This window comes from Plecotus auritus, assembly GCF_963455305.1.
Source record: "Plecotus auritus genome assembly, chromosome: 7".
Classification (NCBI taxonomy): Eukaryota; Metazoa; Chordata; class Mammalia; order Chiroptera; family Vespertilionidae; genus Plecotus; species Plecotus auritus.
The window spans coordinates 174746867-174763460 of record NC_137774.1 but is presented as its reverse complement, the minus strand read 5'-3'; the positions used below and the strand labels follow the sequence as shown (position 1 = coordinate 174763460).

The 16594-nt window shown below is 52.6% G+C and overlaps 1 protein-coding gene across 1 annotated transcript in view; it reads right to left on the bottom strand.

The window, feature by feature from the left end:
- MTMR12 (myotubularin related protein 12) overlaps window positions 1-16594 on the bottom strand; it is a 53143-nt gene that overhangs the window by 19507 nt on the left and 17042 nt on the right. Inside the window, exons 2-7 of the mRNA XM_080682470.1 lie at window positions 16455-16515; window positions 12432-12574; window positions 11481-11553; window positions 10371-10501; window positions 8653-8746; window positions 4407-4536 (exon numbers count right to left, since the gene is read on the bottom strand). Coding sequence (XP_080538596.1) covers window positions 4407-4536; window positions 8653-8746; window positions 10371-10501; window positions 11481-11553; window positions 12432-12574; window positions 16455-16515 — 632 coding nt within the window. The remainder of the gene's footprint in view (window positions 1-4406; window positions 4537-8652; window positions 8747-10370; window positions 10502-11480; window positions 11554-12431; window positions 12575-16454; window positions 16516-16594) is intronic.

Sequence of the window (16594 nt, the reverse complement as noted above, 5' to 3'; positions counted from 1 at the left end):
CAGCTGAGTGGCAGGAAATGGGTCCTATTTCCCTGTGAAGGACCAGCGCAGATGAACTCTCTCCAGTCAGATCAGGCAGGAACCTAAGTTCAAAGCCGAGCTCTGCCCGAGTCTGTGTCACCGCAGGTAAATGACCCACCTTCTGGGCCTGAGTCTGTCACCGCAGGTAAATGACCCACCTTCTGGGCCTGAGTCTGTGTCACCGCAGGTAAATGACCCACCTTCTGGGCCTGAGTCTGTCACCCCAGGTAAATGACCCACCTCTGGGCCTGAGTCTGTCACTGCAGGTAAATGACCCACCTTCTGGGCCTGAGTCTGTCACCGCAGGTAAATGACCCACCTTCTGGGCCTGAGTCTGTGTCACCCCAGGTAAATGACCCACCTTCTGGGCCTGAGTCTGTGTCACCGCAGGTAAATGACCCACCTTCTGGGCCTGAGTCTGTCACCGCAGGTAAATGACCCACCTTCTGGGCCTGAGTCTGTCACCGCAGATAAATGACCCACCTTCTGGGCCTGAGTCTGTCACCGCAGGTAAATGACCCACCTCTGGGCCTGAGTCTGTCACCGCAGGTAAATGACCCACCTTCTGGGCCTGAGTCTGTCACCGCAGGTAAATGACCCACCTTCTGGGCCTGAGTCTGTGTCACCCCAGGTAAATGACCCACCTTCTGGGCCTGAGTCTGTGTCACCGCAGGTAAATGACCCACCTTCTGGGCCTGAGTCTGTCACCGCAGATAAATGACCCACCTTCTGGGCCTGAGTCTGTCACCGCAGGTAAATGACCCACCTCTGGGCCTGAGTCTGTCACCGCAGGTAAATGACCCACCTTCTGGGCCTGAGTCTGTGTCACCGCAGGTAAATGACCCACCTTCTGGGCCTGAGTCTGTCACCGCAGGTAAAAGACCTACCTCTGGGCCTGAGTCTGTCACCGCAGGTAAATGACCCACCTTCTGGGCCATTTCTCACCCACAGAATGAGGGACTGGAATCTGTGATCTCTACAAGTGCACAAATGCCAGAACTGGGGAGTGATCTTTGTCATCGCATTCTGACAATATAAGCAATTATGTTGCTTTCAGTCAGCTTAACATGAAACCAGCAATGACGATGACTACTGCCCGTTTCACCAAGGGCCCTCACAACACCTAAGTGCCTCCTTTATGCCAGACTCTGTTCCAATTACCTCACATGAATTATTTACTTCATCTTCCCAACAGCACGATGAGGCATGTACTACGGTTATTTCCACTTGGCGGATAAAGAAACAGACAGCACGGCTAAGGCCTTCCAGGCTACACAGCAGTGAGCATCCGTGGAGCTAGGACCCGACCTCCAGCACTATGACTCCAGTTTCCACGGGAGAAAGTCTACAACTAACACGCCTGCTAGGAAGGGACGTGGGAAAGAGGGTTCAGAGGGGCAGAGCACAGAGCTCCGCGGGCTCCAGGCCTCCCATCAGCAGGAGCAGCTTCTTCTAAGGAGGCTGCCCTCGGGCTATGACCCCCAGGCTACGACCCACGGGCTATGACCCACGGGCTACGACCCTCGGGCTACGACCCTCGGGCTACGACCCTCTGGCTATGACCCTCGGGCTACGACCCACGGGCTATGACCCACGGGCTATGACCCAGGCTATGACCCTCGGGCTATGACCCAGGCTATGACCCACGGGTTATGACCCACAGGCTATGACCCAGGCTACGACCCACGGGCTACGACCCACGGGCTACGACCCACGGGCTATGACCCAGGGGCTATGACCCACGGGCTATGACCCAGGCTACGACCCACGGGCTACGACCCACGGGCTACGACCCACGGGCTACGACCCAGGGGCTACGACCCACGGGCTATGACCCACGGGCTACGACCCACGGGCTACGACCCACGGGCTATGACCCACGGGCTATGACCCACGGGCTATGACCCTCGGGCTATGACCCACGGGCTATGACCCACGGGCTATGACCCTCGGGCTATGACCCACAGGCTATGACCCACGGGCTATGACCCTCGGGCTATGACCCACGGGCTATGACCCTCGGGCTATGACCCACGGGCTATGACCCACGGGCTATGACCCACGGGCTACGACCCACGGGCTATGACCCACGGGCTACGACCCACGGGCTATGACCCACGGGCTATGACCCACGGGCTACGACCCTCGGGCTATGGCCCTGGAGCTGGAAGCTCTTTCACTCAGAGCTTGAGAGGAAGCCTGGGGGGTGGGCAGGCAGGCGGGCAGCGGGGAGGGACCCAGGGCGACACCCCAGAGCAGCAATGTTGCCCTGGGCCGTCTGTTCACAGGCCCTGCTCTAGTGTCCTACAGGGCCAAGGCCTGCCGACACCTTCCCGGGAGCGGGGACAACAAAGCATCGATTGGTTGCCTCCCATATGCACATCATTCCTTGAGGGGAAGCAGCAGACTGTGGCGCTGGAACAGCCAGCTCTGACCTGGGGCAAGGTGACGAGAACAGTCTCTCACTCTTCTCCAGACTGACAGGAGTCCCTCTCCCTACCGGGGGCCTTCATTAACGTACTCCCTCTGTCTCCTACTTCCGCAGCCCCCCTTCAAGCCAGGCCCTGCACGTGGCTCCGAGGGCATGCGGGGTGGGGCAGAGGCAGGCTACGTGGTTCTCTCGCGGAGATCTTCCCGCACTGCCACTCCTTCTCACTGAAGGAAGCCTTTACCGCTTCTCTGCATTTACTGACTGGCGGCATCACCGCTCCGCACTTTAAGGCCATGTTTGAGGAGAAGGAGGGTCACTGTGACACCACGACAGTCAGCTGAGAACCAGGTGGCTGTGAGGGGCAGGAGCGTCTGCAGCACGGGCACGGGGGACAGGGGCGGCATGAGTCACATCCTGGGTGGGACGCGATCGAACAGCGTGAGGCTCCTTCATGCTGCTCAGAACAGCACCCGACTTCACCCTTATGAATTGTTTATTTCTGGAATTTTCCATGTAATATTTTGGCCTGCCGTTGACCACAGGTAACTAAAACCATGGAAAGCAGAACTGTGGGTGAGGGGGGACTGCTGTACCAATTTTATGCAACTGTCAGCAGAGTGCTGGGCGTTACGTTCCAAAGTGATAAGATTTGAGTTTCTACAAGAGAATTATGCAGCGTCATCCTTTAAATGTAGGTCAGAGCACATCCTGCCTCTGCTCAGCCGCCTCCTCACTGAACTACCGATCCCTCTGAAAGCCTCCCAGGCAGTCACCTCCAGCCGCTCCCTCCTCCCGACCCCATCTCCCACCACTCTGGCCCTTGCTCACTCCGCTCCAGCCCCGCCCTCGCTGTTCCTCACACAGCCGGACCAGAGTCTACCGCAGGCCTTGGTCCTGCCGACCCTAGCTCCCTGCCCACCTCCAGCGCTCCCCCACCCCGCCCTCATCTCCCTTTCCCCTCGCACGCACTGCCTTTCAGCACACTACAGATGCCATGCACTCCGTCACCTCTCCGCCCACTGCAGTGACAGCTCCCGAGAGGGGGATCTTCAGACTGCTCCCTGCCGTATCTTCAGTGACCAGGACACTGCCTGGCACGGAGTAGGCACCAACGGTTTTTATTGAATGAATAAGCAAATTGAAATGTTTGATAAGAGGAAAGCAAATACACAATATAAATTTAGAGATGCCTCTAAAAAATTTACACTTCGATTACAGATACAATAATGGGGGGAAAGACACAAATTTGCGTTTGAATGTTTTGAGGGACCCTTCAAGGGTATTAGTGTGGAGAAAGGGGAACCTTTCGATGGGAACGTAAAATGGAGTAGTTGCTCTGGGAAACAGAGTGGCAGTTCCTCAAAAAGGTAAACTTAGCGTCGCCACCTGGCCTAGCAATTCCACTCCCAGGGATTTACCCAAGAGAAATGGAAATACACATCCACACAAAACCTTGGACTCAAATGTTCACCGCAGCGTTACTCATAATAGCCAAAGAGTGAAAATAACCCAAATGCCCATCCACTAATGAATGGGTAAGTAAAACGTGGTTTACACATCCATTCCATGAAACACTATTCAGCAATAAAAAAGTATGACGTTCTAATACATGCTACCACATGGATGAGCCGTAATAACATTATGCCAAGTGAAAGAAGCCAGGCATAAAGACCACATGTGACATGATTCCATCATATGGAATGTCCAGAGCAGGCAAGTGTATAGGGACAGCGAGCAGATGAGTGGCTGCCCGGGGCTGGAGGTGATGTGAGGATGTGGGGAGAGACGCCTAATGAGGATGAAGTTTCTTGGGGCCGGGAAAACTGACTGGAGTCAGGGATGCACAACTTGTGGATATCTGTGAGAACACTGTCTGTTTCGAACAGGGGACTGTGTGGCATGTGAACTCGATCTCAAGAAGCTGTTCCTCAAAAGCACGGCGCTGAATGCTTACCTCTCACAGACTCTGTACCCTTCGTTGACACTCACTGCTTTGTACTTCGTGTTGCCTTTGGTCCGCTCCAGTTCCCAGCACCAGTCCTCCAGTGCGTCAAACATCACAGTGTGGTTTTGGGGAGTGGTGGCTAACAAAGTAAATTTGAAAGACAATACACCCTTAGCATGAAGCACTAGTATGTTAATGATGTGACAGTGAATCCTCCGGCCCCCATTTCCTCTGCTACGCCCATTATTATCCAAGCAGAATGATGCACCGCTTAGTCCTAACCTTGTCCCTCCTTTCTGTCATTATTCCAAAATGATGACTGAGGCTCTTTATTTTTTAATCCTCAACTGAGGATATGCTTAGGGAGATGAAGGGAGAGAAAGGGGGGAGAGGGGGAGAGAAAGGGAGAGAGAGAGAGAGAGAGAGAGAGAGAGAGAGAGAGAGAGAGAGAAACACTGACGTGAGAAACACAGATTGGTTGCCTCCCACACTTGCGCCCCAACTGAGGATCAAACCTGCAACCCAGGCATGTGCTCTGACCGGAAATCGAACTGGCAACCCTTCAGTGCATGGGTCAATCAACTGAGCCATTCCAGCCGGGTGAGGCTCTCCGTCTTTTTATTCTGTAACAAAGGACTTGTTCTCACCCCTTCCCTTGCAAAAGTCATTACAGCTCCTTTTTCAGTCATCTGACCGTGAGATAATTTATATGACGTAAAAAGATCCTGAGAGGCACTAAGAGACGGGCGTAGCACGAATGCTAAAACAGTGTCTTTAGCCCTACCAATAGGTGCACAGGATGCAAACTCATCTGACAGCATGCCGGATTCCTGAGTGTAAATCCTCCTTCCCTTTGAAGACACCTCGCTCCTGAAGGCCACAAACACCTCAGAGCCATGGCGGGCCTGCCAGCAACGGCTGCGTCCCGGGGACGACACCTCTGCCCCTGCCTGCCCTGCCCTGCCCTGCGACCACCTGCGGGAAGGGCACACCCAGGGGCACCCCGTCTGTAGCTCAGCCCCGTGTCCCTGGCCCCGCCCCCGCCCAGGCCACAGCACTGCTGGCTGGGGTGAAGTGCACTACAATAGTTTGGGGTATTTACACAAATCGGTTAGTTTAAGCCTTTACACATCGAAAAAAACAGGCATTCTGGGGAAAATAAAGTGTCTGCTAAAACTCCCGCCTGCTCTTTTAATAAAACCAGATCATTGTGCAAAGGATGGTAACAAGAAAATGATTTTAAAAACACAGTAGTTAAGTATATAGCACTTGTATGTGCTAGGTAGGCACTGTCCTGAGCATACTACATGAATGAACTAAATCCTAATAACCCTACAAGTTAGGTGGTATTATTTCCTCCAGTTTACAGATGCAGCACAGAAAGGTCAAGTAACTTGCCCAAGGTCACAGAGCTAGGCAATGGCAGAACTGGAACTGAAACCTAGGCAAATAGTAAAAAAAAGTCCATAAAATAATAAATGCAAAAAAATTTCCCCATGGACATAAATAATAACACTCCAATTCAAGCATAACAGATTGTTTTCTCCGCAATATAGCCAGGTCCTCCCCCAAAATGCCGCCATAGGAATCTAGGAGTGCCTTTCAGCCAAGCACACTGATGAATTATTCAGCCTGAGAATAGCTAACCGTGTTCAGATTGCAAGGCAGCCAGCTCGCCCCACCCCTACTCAGTGAAAAGGCTAACTGGTCAAGTCACAATTATCTGTTATAATCTTTACTTATCAAAAATGTGGGGTTAGAAGGAGGAGAAAAGAAGCTGGAATTAAAATAGAATAAAAGATGCTTCGTACCCTGGGCCTCTGCACAAGTCACCACAAGGTAACGAAACTGCCAGGGGCTTCAGCACACAGCTGGCATATGCTCGCCAGCTGAGAAAATGTCCTGCGCCAGGTCCAGACCAAGAGTCAGGTATAAGGAAGAAGCAAAACTCCTAAAAACAGAGGAGGATTTTGCACGTGTAAACCCAATACAGGTTTATTTAAATTATAGTAATCAACAATACCTTATATTGCAACAAGCAGTTGTAAGCCAGCACCTAATCAGCACTTGTACATACATCTAAAGGGAAAAGATGGCCCCAGCTGGTTGGCTCAGTGGATAGAGCGTCAGCCTGAGGACTGAAGGGTCCTGCGCTCAATTTCTCGTCAGGGCACATGTCCACGTTGCGGGCTCCATCCCCAGTAGGGGGCGCGCATGAGGCAGCCGTTCAATGATTCTCCCTCATCACTGATGTTTCTCTCGCTCTCTCCCTTCCTCTCTAAAATCAATTTTAAAAATATTTTTAAAAAATGAGAAGATGAACTTATTGAATGAAGAAACAAACGTTATGTTCAGGCTAACAGTCATGCTAACTACATTTTATGTCAACGCAGTTCTCTGAACATAATCCGTCCTGTGTGATGTGCAGTTATACTCTCACGAACCCTCATTTAATCCCCGTCCCCTGCGTCGCACATTTAATAATTTATAATCTGCACAACACTTCAAAGGAAGCTTTAACACTACTGGTTTTTAAAATGAGAAAACAGAGGCCCCAGGCCCCACAGCTACTACGCAGCTGAGCAAGGATGTGAACTCGAGTGGGACAGACCCCGAAAGTCATACCTTTTCTACTACCTCACCAGTTCCCTAAACGCCACCTGCTCTCTCAGCTATCTCTAGCTCTGCTGTCCCCTCTGTGGACCAGACATTCCACGTCCTCCCTGGCAGCTCAGGCACAGCCTGCGCCCTCTGGCAGCCTCCCCTCCGCCCTCCCCAGGTGGTCAGGCGTCCTCCTGCTCCTCAGCCCCTTCCAACAGAGGCCACACCCTCAGCTGCTTCCGACGCGATGCTCTTGGGGGCAGGAGCTTAGTCCTGTTCACCCCCAGAGCCCCATGCCTGCCCCTCAGCAAGCATTGCACAAGTGCTGGCTGAACGAGCAGCAGGTGACAAGCACTCTGCATTCCAGAAAGCCTGATACGGGCGTTAAACTAACATGCCACTTCCCTGACGAGAAGCACACAGCCCGGAGACCACCAAACATGGATTTCCTGTTAGGAGCAATGGGCAGAGCAAGGGGACAGACGGAGGGAGAGCCCTAGAGCAGGAAGACAGACATCTGTGGAAACACTACAACGCGAGGCCTTATTAATAGCTAATTCAGATGACCAAACTTTCTTAGTTAAACGACCGCTCTCTTTTCCAGTGAGCTGAGTGGAAAATATTTGGAATCTTACGTTTTCTAACCAAGCTAGTTTTCTGATGTGTTCTTTTAATGTTGGCTGCAAACCTTCTGAGTACTTCACCTATATTCCCTAACTTAATCTTCCAAACATCTCAGGGAGGTAGATACTATTACTATCTCCATTTTACAGATGAAGAAACTGAGACACAGAAAATGAAAGTACTTTGCTCAGGATCACACAGCTAGCAACTGGTGGACCTGGGATTCAAACCCAGGCATTCTGGCACCTATGTCGATACTGCCTCTCAAGCTATTCCATGACCTTCTGGTTGTCGCCTGAGGTGTCCTTTTATGTAAAGCTGTCCACTCCCCCCCAGTATCTGCTATCAAGCATGTTCCGGTTGTTTAAAAACTTCTTAGCTCTGGCTAGTGTGGCTCAGGTGGTGTGCCTACCAGACAGTCCCACATCAAACAAAAGGTGGTGGGTTCGGTTCCCGGCCACAGTGTGTACCCAGGTTGCACGTTCAATCCCTGGCTGGGGCACTTTTAGGAGGCAACCAATCAATGTTTCTTTCTCTTTCTCTCTCCCTTCCTCCCTAAAGTCAATAAAGACATATCCTCAGATAAGGATTAAAAATATAAATATTAAAAAAAACTTTCTAGAATGCAAGGCATCCTCTAGAGTCTTATGAAATGAAACCAAGTATATTAAAGTGGAAAAAAGAATCCAGGGACAAACAGGACAATTTTAAACTTGTCTCAATTTTCTTTCTCTATAGTCTCACATCCCCAGTTATAATACATTGATTTTATCTTTCATAAGAAACAATCAAACCAATAATCCCTCACAAAAAGACAACAAACCTAAAAGATGAGTTAAAGCAACAAAGATCACAGGAAAAGAAACAGAAACTTTTTTTATTTAAAGAATCCTGCAAGTGTCATCCCAGCAAAGGTGACCAATTGCTAGAGAAGAGGAGAAAAAGCCCCATGGATGGGTCTGCTCCCACCGGTTTCCGGCTGAAACCAGAAGCTCCGCCCCCTACAAACGACAGCCCACAAGACACTCACGTGTGCTGCTGTGCACAGCGGCTGCATAGGAGAAGAGAAACAATCGCTTCAGCCGTTTGGGAGCCAGGGTGTGATGGATGATGCCACTGACAATCTGGAAAAGAAGCAAGCAGTGGAGGCAGTCATGTCTTTGGCAGAAAGCACTGAGTTTCTAAGTTTTCAGTCCTGCTAACAGGCACCTCGGGCAGCATGCAATAACGTGCTGAGGTCTGCTTCTAGGATGCCATCCTATCTAATAAGGAGGGAATATGCTAATTGACTACCACGCCCTCACAAGATGGCGGCGCCCACAGCATAAAGATGGCAGCGCCCAGTTCCCTCAGCCCTGCCTCATCCAGCCAGAGTCCCCCAGTCCTCTCAGCCCCACAGTGGAAGGCAGTTGGGGGCGATCGGACCAGCAGGGGAGGGCAGTTGGAGACGATCATGCTGGCAGGGGAGCAGTTAGGCGTCAATCAGGCCAGCAGGGGAGCGGTTAGGGGGTAATCAGGCAGGCAGGTGAGTGAGGAGCCAGCAGTCCCGGGATCAGGCCTAAACCAGCAGTCAGACATCCCCCAAGGGGTCCCGGATTGGAGAGGGTGCAGGCTGGGCTGAGGGACACCCCCCGCCCCCGTGCATGAATTTCATGCACTGGGCCTCTAGGCTCTTATAATAACACCCAACAAACAAAGGCTAACCATCCTTTCGGGTTTTCTAAGAGCTTTGAATTTCTAGGGAAATTTTTTAAGCACAGTCAAATTTCTCAAAAACTAAGTGCTAAGAAACCTCAAGGGCCATATTTAGATACTCTAAAAATCTGACATTAACAACATACGGCTGATATCAGATAATAACCAACACACGGAGTTATCCTGACCCATATCTGGCCTTTAGGACTTCCTTCTAGAAGATCAGAAGAAGACATCAGCCAATTGTGCTTTTTTGTTCAAGGTTCCCAGCCAAAGTAAGTTTGGGTAGATGACTAAATCATCATTCCGAGCGAGTTTCGACTTCTCAGGGAACTTTCCGTGTCTACACCACTCTTCTCCTCGGAGAGATCCTGGGCCTGTTCTCTAGTCTGACCGAGAGAATATCAAGGACTTGCCTGTCAGTGTGCGTAACTCAGGGGCCAGAGACAAAGATGAACTGGGTCTCGCCTGGCTGCCCTGGTGCACACGGTCAGGAGAGGCAAGTCTGACCCCTTCAATATCTCAGTGAGAGAGAGCTTAGAAGTCACAATGCCCACTGTAACCCGTTGACCCCGTTACTCATCTTATTTTGCTGTGGCAACTAGATGGAGTCTACTACAGTGTCCCAAAGCACAGGGTCACCCGGTGACTCGGCTTTGCTCATCTGACCTGTGGTCTCCTCCTCCTTCCACATTCCTCCTCTCTTCCCAGATAGACGCTCATCTACCCAGGAGCTGGGGTCCCTGCTACTGCCTCCCGGAAGGCTGTCGGGGGCCAGGTAAGAGGGCTGCTTTAGCTGTTCCCCTTCCCTTCCCCTGCAGAGGCTCTAGGAATAAAAACATTATGGACTAAAGAACTGAAGGTGGCATGTGCCAGGATAATACACAGGCACGCTTTACCAAATGCCTCTCAATTCTGATCAAAGCCTATGGGATTATAACCAGGTTCAACTTTGCAGAGTAAAAGGCGCCCCTCAACCTTCATGCAACGTAAGCAAACAGTAGTGGGAAAACCTGGTGGGAAATACAGCCTGGAACACAGGCAGCTAGTTACCCTTTTGACTTCCTCTTCCTTTGTGTACCTCAGACAGAAGTGGAATACCCGGAGGTCTTTGCAGTGGATGATGAGCTTCTCAGGGTATTTCTTCAGTTGTCCAAAGAGATTTTTTTTTTTCTCATCAAACACTGCACATATGATAAGTCAGGAAGGGAAATGATGTTATAAGGCAACAAGTTAATGCCAAAGAAACAAGATGTACTACTGACTTCTTGAGTAGCAGCCAGCAGGGCTCCCCACCCCCACCCCCGCAGGGCCTGGCTCTGAGACGCTCAGGGTCCCTCATTCCTCTGGAGGGAGGACTGGCCACTGTCGGGAGAGCGGCCTCCACCGACCAGCAGAAAACCCAGCCCCGAAAGCTGAGATTACAAACGACGGACGGGAGGCCCTAGCAACACGGTTTCAGGATAGTCAACTCCTGGTTTGTAGCTGGGCCCTTCTGCCACCGCCCTCCGTCCCAGAGTTTGACTGCGCAGCTCCTACAGGTGTTAGAAGCGTCATAAATGACTGCTGCGTGGCTTCTGGAAAAGCCCTGCTCACAAAAATAGAGGAGTGGAGCCGAGAGGCTCGACAGCCACATGCAGGACACGGCCCTTCCCCAGATCCCCCTTTACAGTAAAACCTACGCTAACGGTGACAGCCAAAACCTACACAGTGGCACTGTGGGTACTGGAAAGATCGGGTTCTAAGGTCAAGTCCGAGCTCCTCCAGCTAAGTGACCCCAAACAACCACTTCTTATCTCAATTTTATCAACCATCGCACTGATTTAAACAAGATAAACATGTGAAGAAATTTTAGTGAACTATAGAAGACCATAAAAACATTATCAGCTCCAGGCGTCCTCAAACTACGGCCCGCGGGCCACATCCGGCCCGCCGAGGACATGGATCCGGCCCGCCGGGTGCCGCTGCCTGTCCTGCTTAGCAGCCGACTCGTCCCGGGCCCGCAGTGCGCATAGGAATTTGTTCATAGTTTTTTTTTTAAACTATAGTCCGGCCCTCCAACGGTCTGAGGGACAGTGAACTGGCTCCCTGTTTAAAAAGTTTGAGGACCCCTGAGCTACACTTTCAGAAGCCGGCAGCCCCCCGGGGAAAAGAGATACTTACCTCCGTAAATCTGATCAACACAGTGGAGTGTAATGTCATTTTCTCCTACGATCTTATTCTTAAACTGCGTTTCCTAAAGGATTCAAAGGGAACAACTGTGACTCCTTCCTATGCACTGCTAGACATTCACATGGAGCAGCTCGCTCTTCTCCATGCGCATGTTAAGAAACACGGAAACGCAGCCACATGCCTGGGAAGGGGACAATAAACGTGGGAGAAGAGCTGTGATCCCCGGTTTGTCAGACCCTAGGCCGAACGTGCTGCTCCTGGGCCGCTCCTGGGCCAGCACACAGGAGCACCGTGAAGGTGCCGGGAAGTGGCCCCATCGGTCCACACAAATGCAAGCAGGTGAGGGAGAGAGCTGCCGGGGACGAAAACATCGCAGGCTCACTTCCGTAAACGCCGTCTTTCACAGGACTGGGAACCAGCCGCCAGCGGATGGCACCAGACCACACCGCCATGGCCACGGAGGTGGCGGGACGGTGTGGCGCTCTCCGAGCGGCGTGGCCAGTCCTCTCACTGCGCTGCTCATTCAAGACACCACCGCTCGGTGCAGAGTAAACCCTAATCCGGTGCTGCCTCGGGCATGTTTCATAACGAGCTTAGTTCCCGAATTTAAGGAAGAGCTTAGTACAGAGAACACGGGGGGACCGTATATTTGGGGAGATGGACTCCAATGAGTTATCCGCTGCGATGAAATATAGAAGAAAATGAGAGAAAGTGTCAACCTCTGAAGGCAAATGCAAGCCCGCGTGCAGGAGGCCCGAGCAGGAAGTTCCAGAAGGCCCTCCCCCAGGGAGGACACCTGAAGGACAGAGAGCAGAGTGGTGAGCAGGACCCGGTCCCTGTGTTTGTACGTGCTGGGGGTGGAGGGGCTGGGGAGCCGGGAACAAAGACACTGGGGCCACGACCGCACTGCCCCCGACTCAGCCGAAGGCGGCTCGGACATACATCGCTTTCCAGCGCAGCCTTGTCGTCGCCCAAGAACGCGATCTTGAAGTCCGTGCAGACAAGTCTCCCATAGGTGCCTCGCTGGCAGGAGTCCTCCTGGACATACTTCAGGACTGTGCTGGCCTCACAGAGCAGCTGCTCCCCTGGGGACACCAGAACCAGCCCTCGTTAGTCCCCGGGGACACCCAGCTTGCCGGCAGCGAACCTTCCCCGGCCTGCCCACCCTTGTGGAGACCGGCACTCAGCACCCGCAGCCCTCACGCTTACCCACCAACAGAAGCTGCCAAACGGGAAGCAGACGAGGCCGAGTGGGGGCCCCTGAGGAGTGAGCTAAACGGCTCAGCTAGCCCTTCACACAGGGCGCCTCTCTATCTTCTCACTAAGAACACTGGACGTCTCCCCAGGGGGAATGACCTCAGCTACACTCGCAAGCTAAGGTCTCGGTGTTGTATTGCTTGGCCTGAGCCGGGGTTCCCAGGAGCAACACCCTCCTGAGCGATGGCGGCAAGGCTTGCCCCCTGCGGCCCCGCTCCACTCGGACCTCCCAGACCTCCGGCCAGGCGGCTGCTCCTCATTCGGGAGCTGCGACAGGAGTGGGCGCCCCCCTGGCCGCAGGGCTTGCCGGCAGCTTCCTTTGCTGCAGCGGCGGCAGCATGACCACACTCATCCTGGCCCCGCAGTCCAGGACGGGAGGAAAAGGGAGGTCAGGGGTTTGTGGGAAAGAACCGTTTCCTCTCTTTCTTCGCTGAGATTATTTCCTCCCAGGGTGTCCCCTTTCCTGCTCTATCTCAGGCACCGCCCGCAGGGAAAGCTGCTCTTCCTGGAGCCAGCGCAGCTCTCCTGACCGTCAGAAAGGTGAGGGTGTAGGGGTAACAGTCTCTGCGCCCACAGAGAAGCCCATCAGGGCTGGGTGTCTGGCTAAGGGCAGGAAGAGCGAAGGTTATGGGGGAACGAAATGTAAATACTTGGCAACAAAAAGGAGAAGGAAATTCTTCTCCCCAATCAGGAACCCCCAGAATCTCCCTCTGGCTACTTGCTTCAATGCCTTGAAATGTACTGTTTGACTCGACATTCGTTTAGCCCACCTTCAGTATGTGAACAGAAAAGTTACAGACAGAGACTATCAGGGACACACCGCGGTATGGTTTTCGCCTTCCAGGGTTAATCACTAAGGACACACTGGAAGATGGCTCCGTCACCGGTCCGACCAGAGCTTGAAGAAAACAATGAAGTCGGGCCTCGTTAGGGTTTAAAACAGTCCCAGGAAAAAGGGCCTCCGCTACGTCCGAGGGGGAAGACCTGTGAGCAAGGCTTCCTGTGCTTTCGGCTCCTCGAGGGGCGTCCCCCGACCAGGGCGCTCCCGCCTGCGGGCTGCACCGGAGACGGAAACGGGGCGAGTAAGTGGCTGCAGCACCGGCCAGGCTGAGCAAGCCTGGCACGCAGCGCGGCGCCACCGTCATCAGCCTGTGTGCGCAGAGGAGTCTCGGGTCGCGGGAGCTGGACAGGATGTTAGTCTGGTCTCAGAAACGGGGCTCAGCGGAGCCAGCTGCACACCCAGAGACCAGCAAAGAACCAGGGGATGGGAGCATGCATGGAACGCTAAGCCTAAAATAAAGTGTTTTCCAGAACCTACAATCCAAGGAAAGACAATAGGGTGGATGGATTAAGATTTAGGCCATTATTATGGGGAAAAGCCTTTGAAACTTAAAAGCATTTTTTTAAAAAGTTATAAAATTCCAACGCATTTACCAAATAAGGCGGACCAGCCAGAAACCTGTGCGTACTCACATACTCCCAATAAAATGGAATATAATAAAAAGTACCAGAACAAGCCCCTATTGTTTCGGGAAAATGCGCCTTTAAACACTTATTTTAAAAAGCTATTTGGGGTTAGAAAAAAGAAAGCGGCAGAACTGAATGCACAGCTTACTGGACAGCCCCACGTATGAGGAGGACACGCCATCAAGTAGTTTCTGGTTCTGAATTCAGAACTGACGGAAGCTTGACGCAAGTTACAGAGTCACGCTCCCTGTCTCAAAAATACCCACCAGCCCCGGCACTCTGGCTCAGTGGTTGGAGCACTGGCCCAAGCACTGAAGGGTCCCAGGTTCGATTCACATATCTCAGTTTCGGCCTCGATCCCTGGCCCTGGTCGGGGCACATGCAGGAGGCAACCAATCGATGTCTCTCTCTCACACCAATTTTTCTCTCTGTGTGTCTCTCCCCCTCCCTTCCACTCTCTCTGAAAATCGATGGGAAAAATATCCTTGGGTGAGGATTAGCAACAACAGAAAACACCCAACCAACCCACGCTCCTTGGTGATGACCATAGAGCCAAGTCCTGGTGGCCCTGGGATGGCGCTGGTAAGCCCCAGCACACCTGGCACTGGGGCTCAGATGACCAAGCAGAGACAACAGGTGGGGCCACCCACCAACGCCTGCCTGGGAAGCCCCAGCAGCTACACTAGGTCAGGGCAGCTACACTAGGTCAGGGCAGTTACACTAGGTCAGGGCAGTTACACTAGGTCAGGGCAGTTACACTAGGTCAGGGCAGCTCCACTAGGTCAGGGCAGCTCCACTAGGTCAGGGCAGCTACACTAGGTCAGGGCAGCTACACTAGGTCAGGGCAGCTACACTAGGTCAGGGCAGTTACACTAGGTCAGGGCAGCTACACTAGGTCAGGGCAGCTACACTAGGTCAGGGCAGCTACACTAGGTCAGGGCAGCTACACTAGGTCAGGGCAGCTACACTAGGTCAGGGCAGTTACACTAGGTCAGGGCAGTTACACTAGGTCAGGGCAGTTACACTAGGTCAGGGCAGTTACACTAGGTCAGGGCAGCTACACTAGGTCAGGGCAGCTCCACTAGGTCAGGGCAGTTACACTAGGTCAGGGCAGCTACACTAGGTCAGGGCAGCTCCACTAGGTCAGGGCAGTTACACTAGGTCAGGGCAGCTACACTAGGTCAGGGCAGCTACACTAGGTCAGGGCAGTTACACTAGGTCAGGGCAGCTACACTAGGTCAGGGCAGCTACACTAGGTCAGGGCAGCTACACTAGGTCAGGGCAGCTACACTAGGTCAGGGCAGCTACACTAGGTCAGGGCAGCTACACTAGGTCAGGGCAGCTACACTAGGTCAGGGCAGCTACACTAGGTCAGGGCAGCTACACTAGGTCAGGGCAGCTACACTAGGTCAGGGCAGCTACACTAGGTCAGGGCAGCTACACTAGGTCAGGGCAGTTACACTAGGTCAGGGCAGCTACACTAGGTCAGGGCAGCTCCACTTGGGCAGCAGGCAGAGAGTGTGGGCAGTAGGGCTTTGTGGGGGACCAGGGTTGTCCTGACTGAGGACCAGAATACTGGATGGGCCAAGTGAGGCGACCTGAAAAAGGCCTCCTTTGCCTGTGGAAGAGATGAGAACTCCCAGGTTTACTTTATCTGCATGGGGGAGGAGGAGGAGAAAATCTTCATCTGCATGGGGGGAGGAGGAGGAGAAAATCTTCATCTGCATGGGGGGAGGAGGAGGAGAAAATCTTCATCTGCATGGGGTGGGGGGGGAGGAGAAAATCTTCATCTGCATGGGGGGAGGAGGAGGAGAAAATCTTCATCTGCATGGGGGGAGGAGGAGGAGAAAATCTTCATCTGCATGGGGTGGGGGGGGAGGAGAAAATCTTCATCTGCATGGGGGGAGGAGGAGGAGAAAATCTTCATCTGCATGGGGGGGGGGAGGAGAAAATCTTCATCTGCATGGGGGGAGGAGGAGGAGAAAATCTTCATCTGCATGGGGGGAGGAGGAGGAGAAAATCTTCATCTGCATGGGGGGGGGGGGGGGAGGAGAAAATCTTTCCACTGCTGTAATACTCTCACCCAGGTGTGTAACTACTGAACTAAAGACCTTGGTATTTTGTCCAGCTCACGGCTGTTCCATTTTGTCTGGATGGAAACAAAGGTACAAATAGTGACAGTAGGAATGACATGATTTATCACTGGCTTTGAGTTGTACATGATGCTAACACGACTGTTACCTGGCAACAAGTGAAGGGTTACTTCCTTCTCTGCTACTTCCTTTTCGTTTGTGTGAATTTCCTAAAAGACAAGAGCAAAGGGGAATATTTTTATTTGTTCAGGGCTCAAAATGAGTAACTTAAAGCCATGCTTTCAGAAT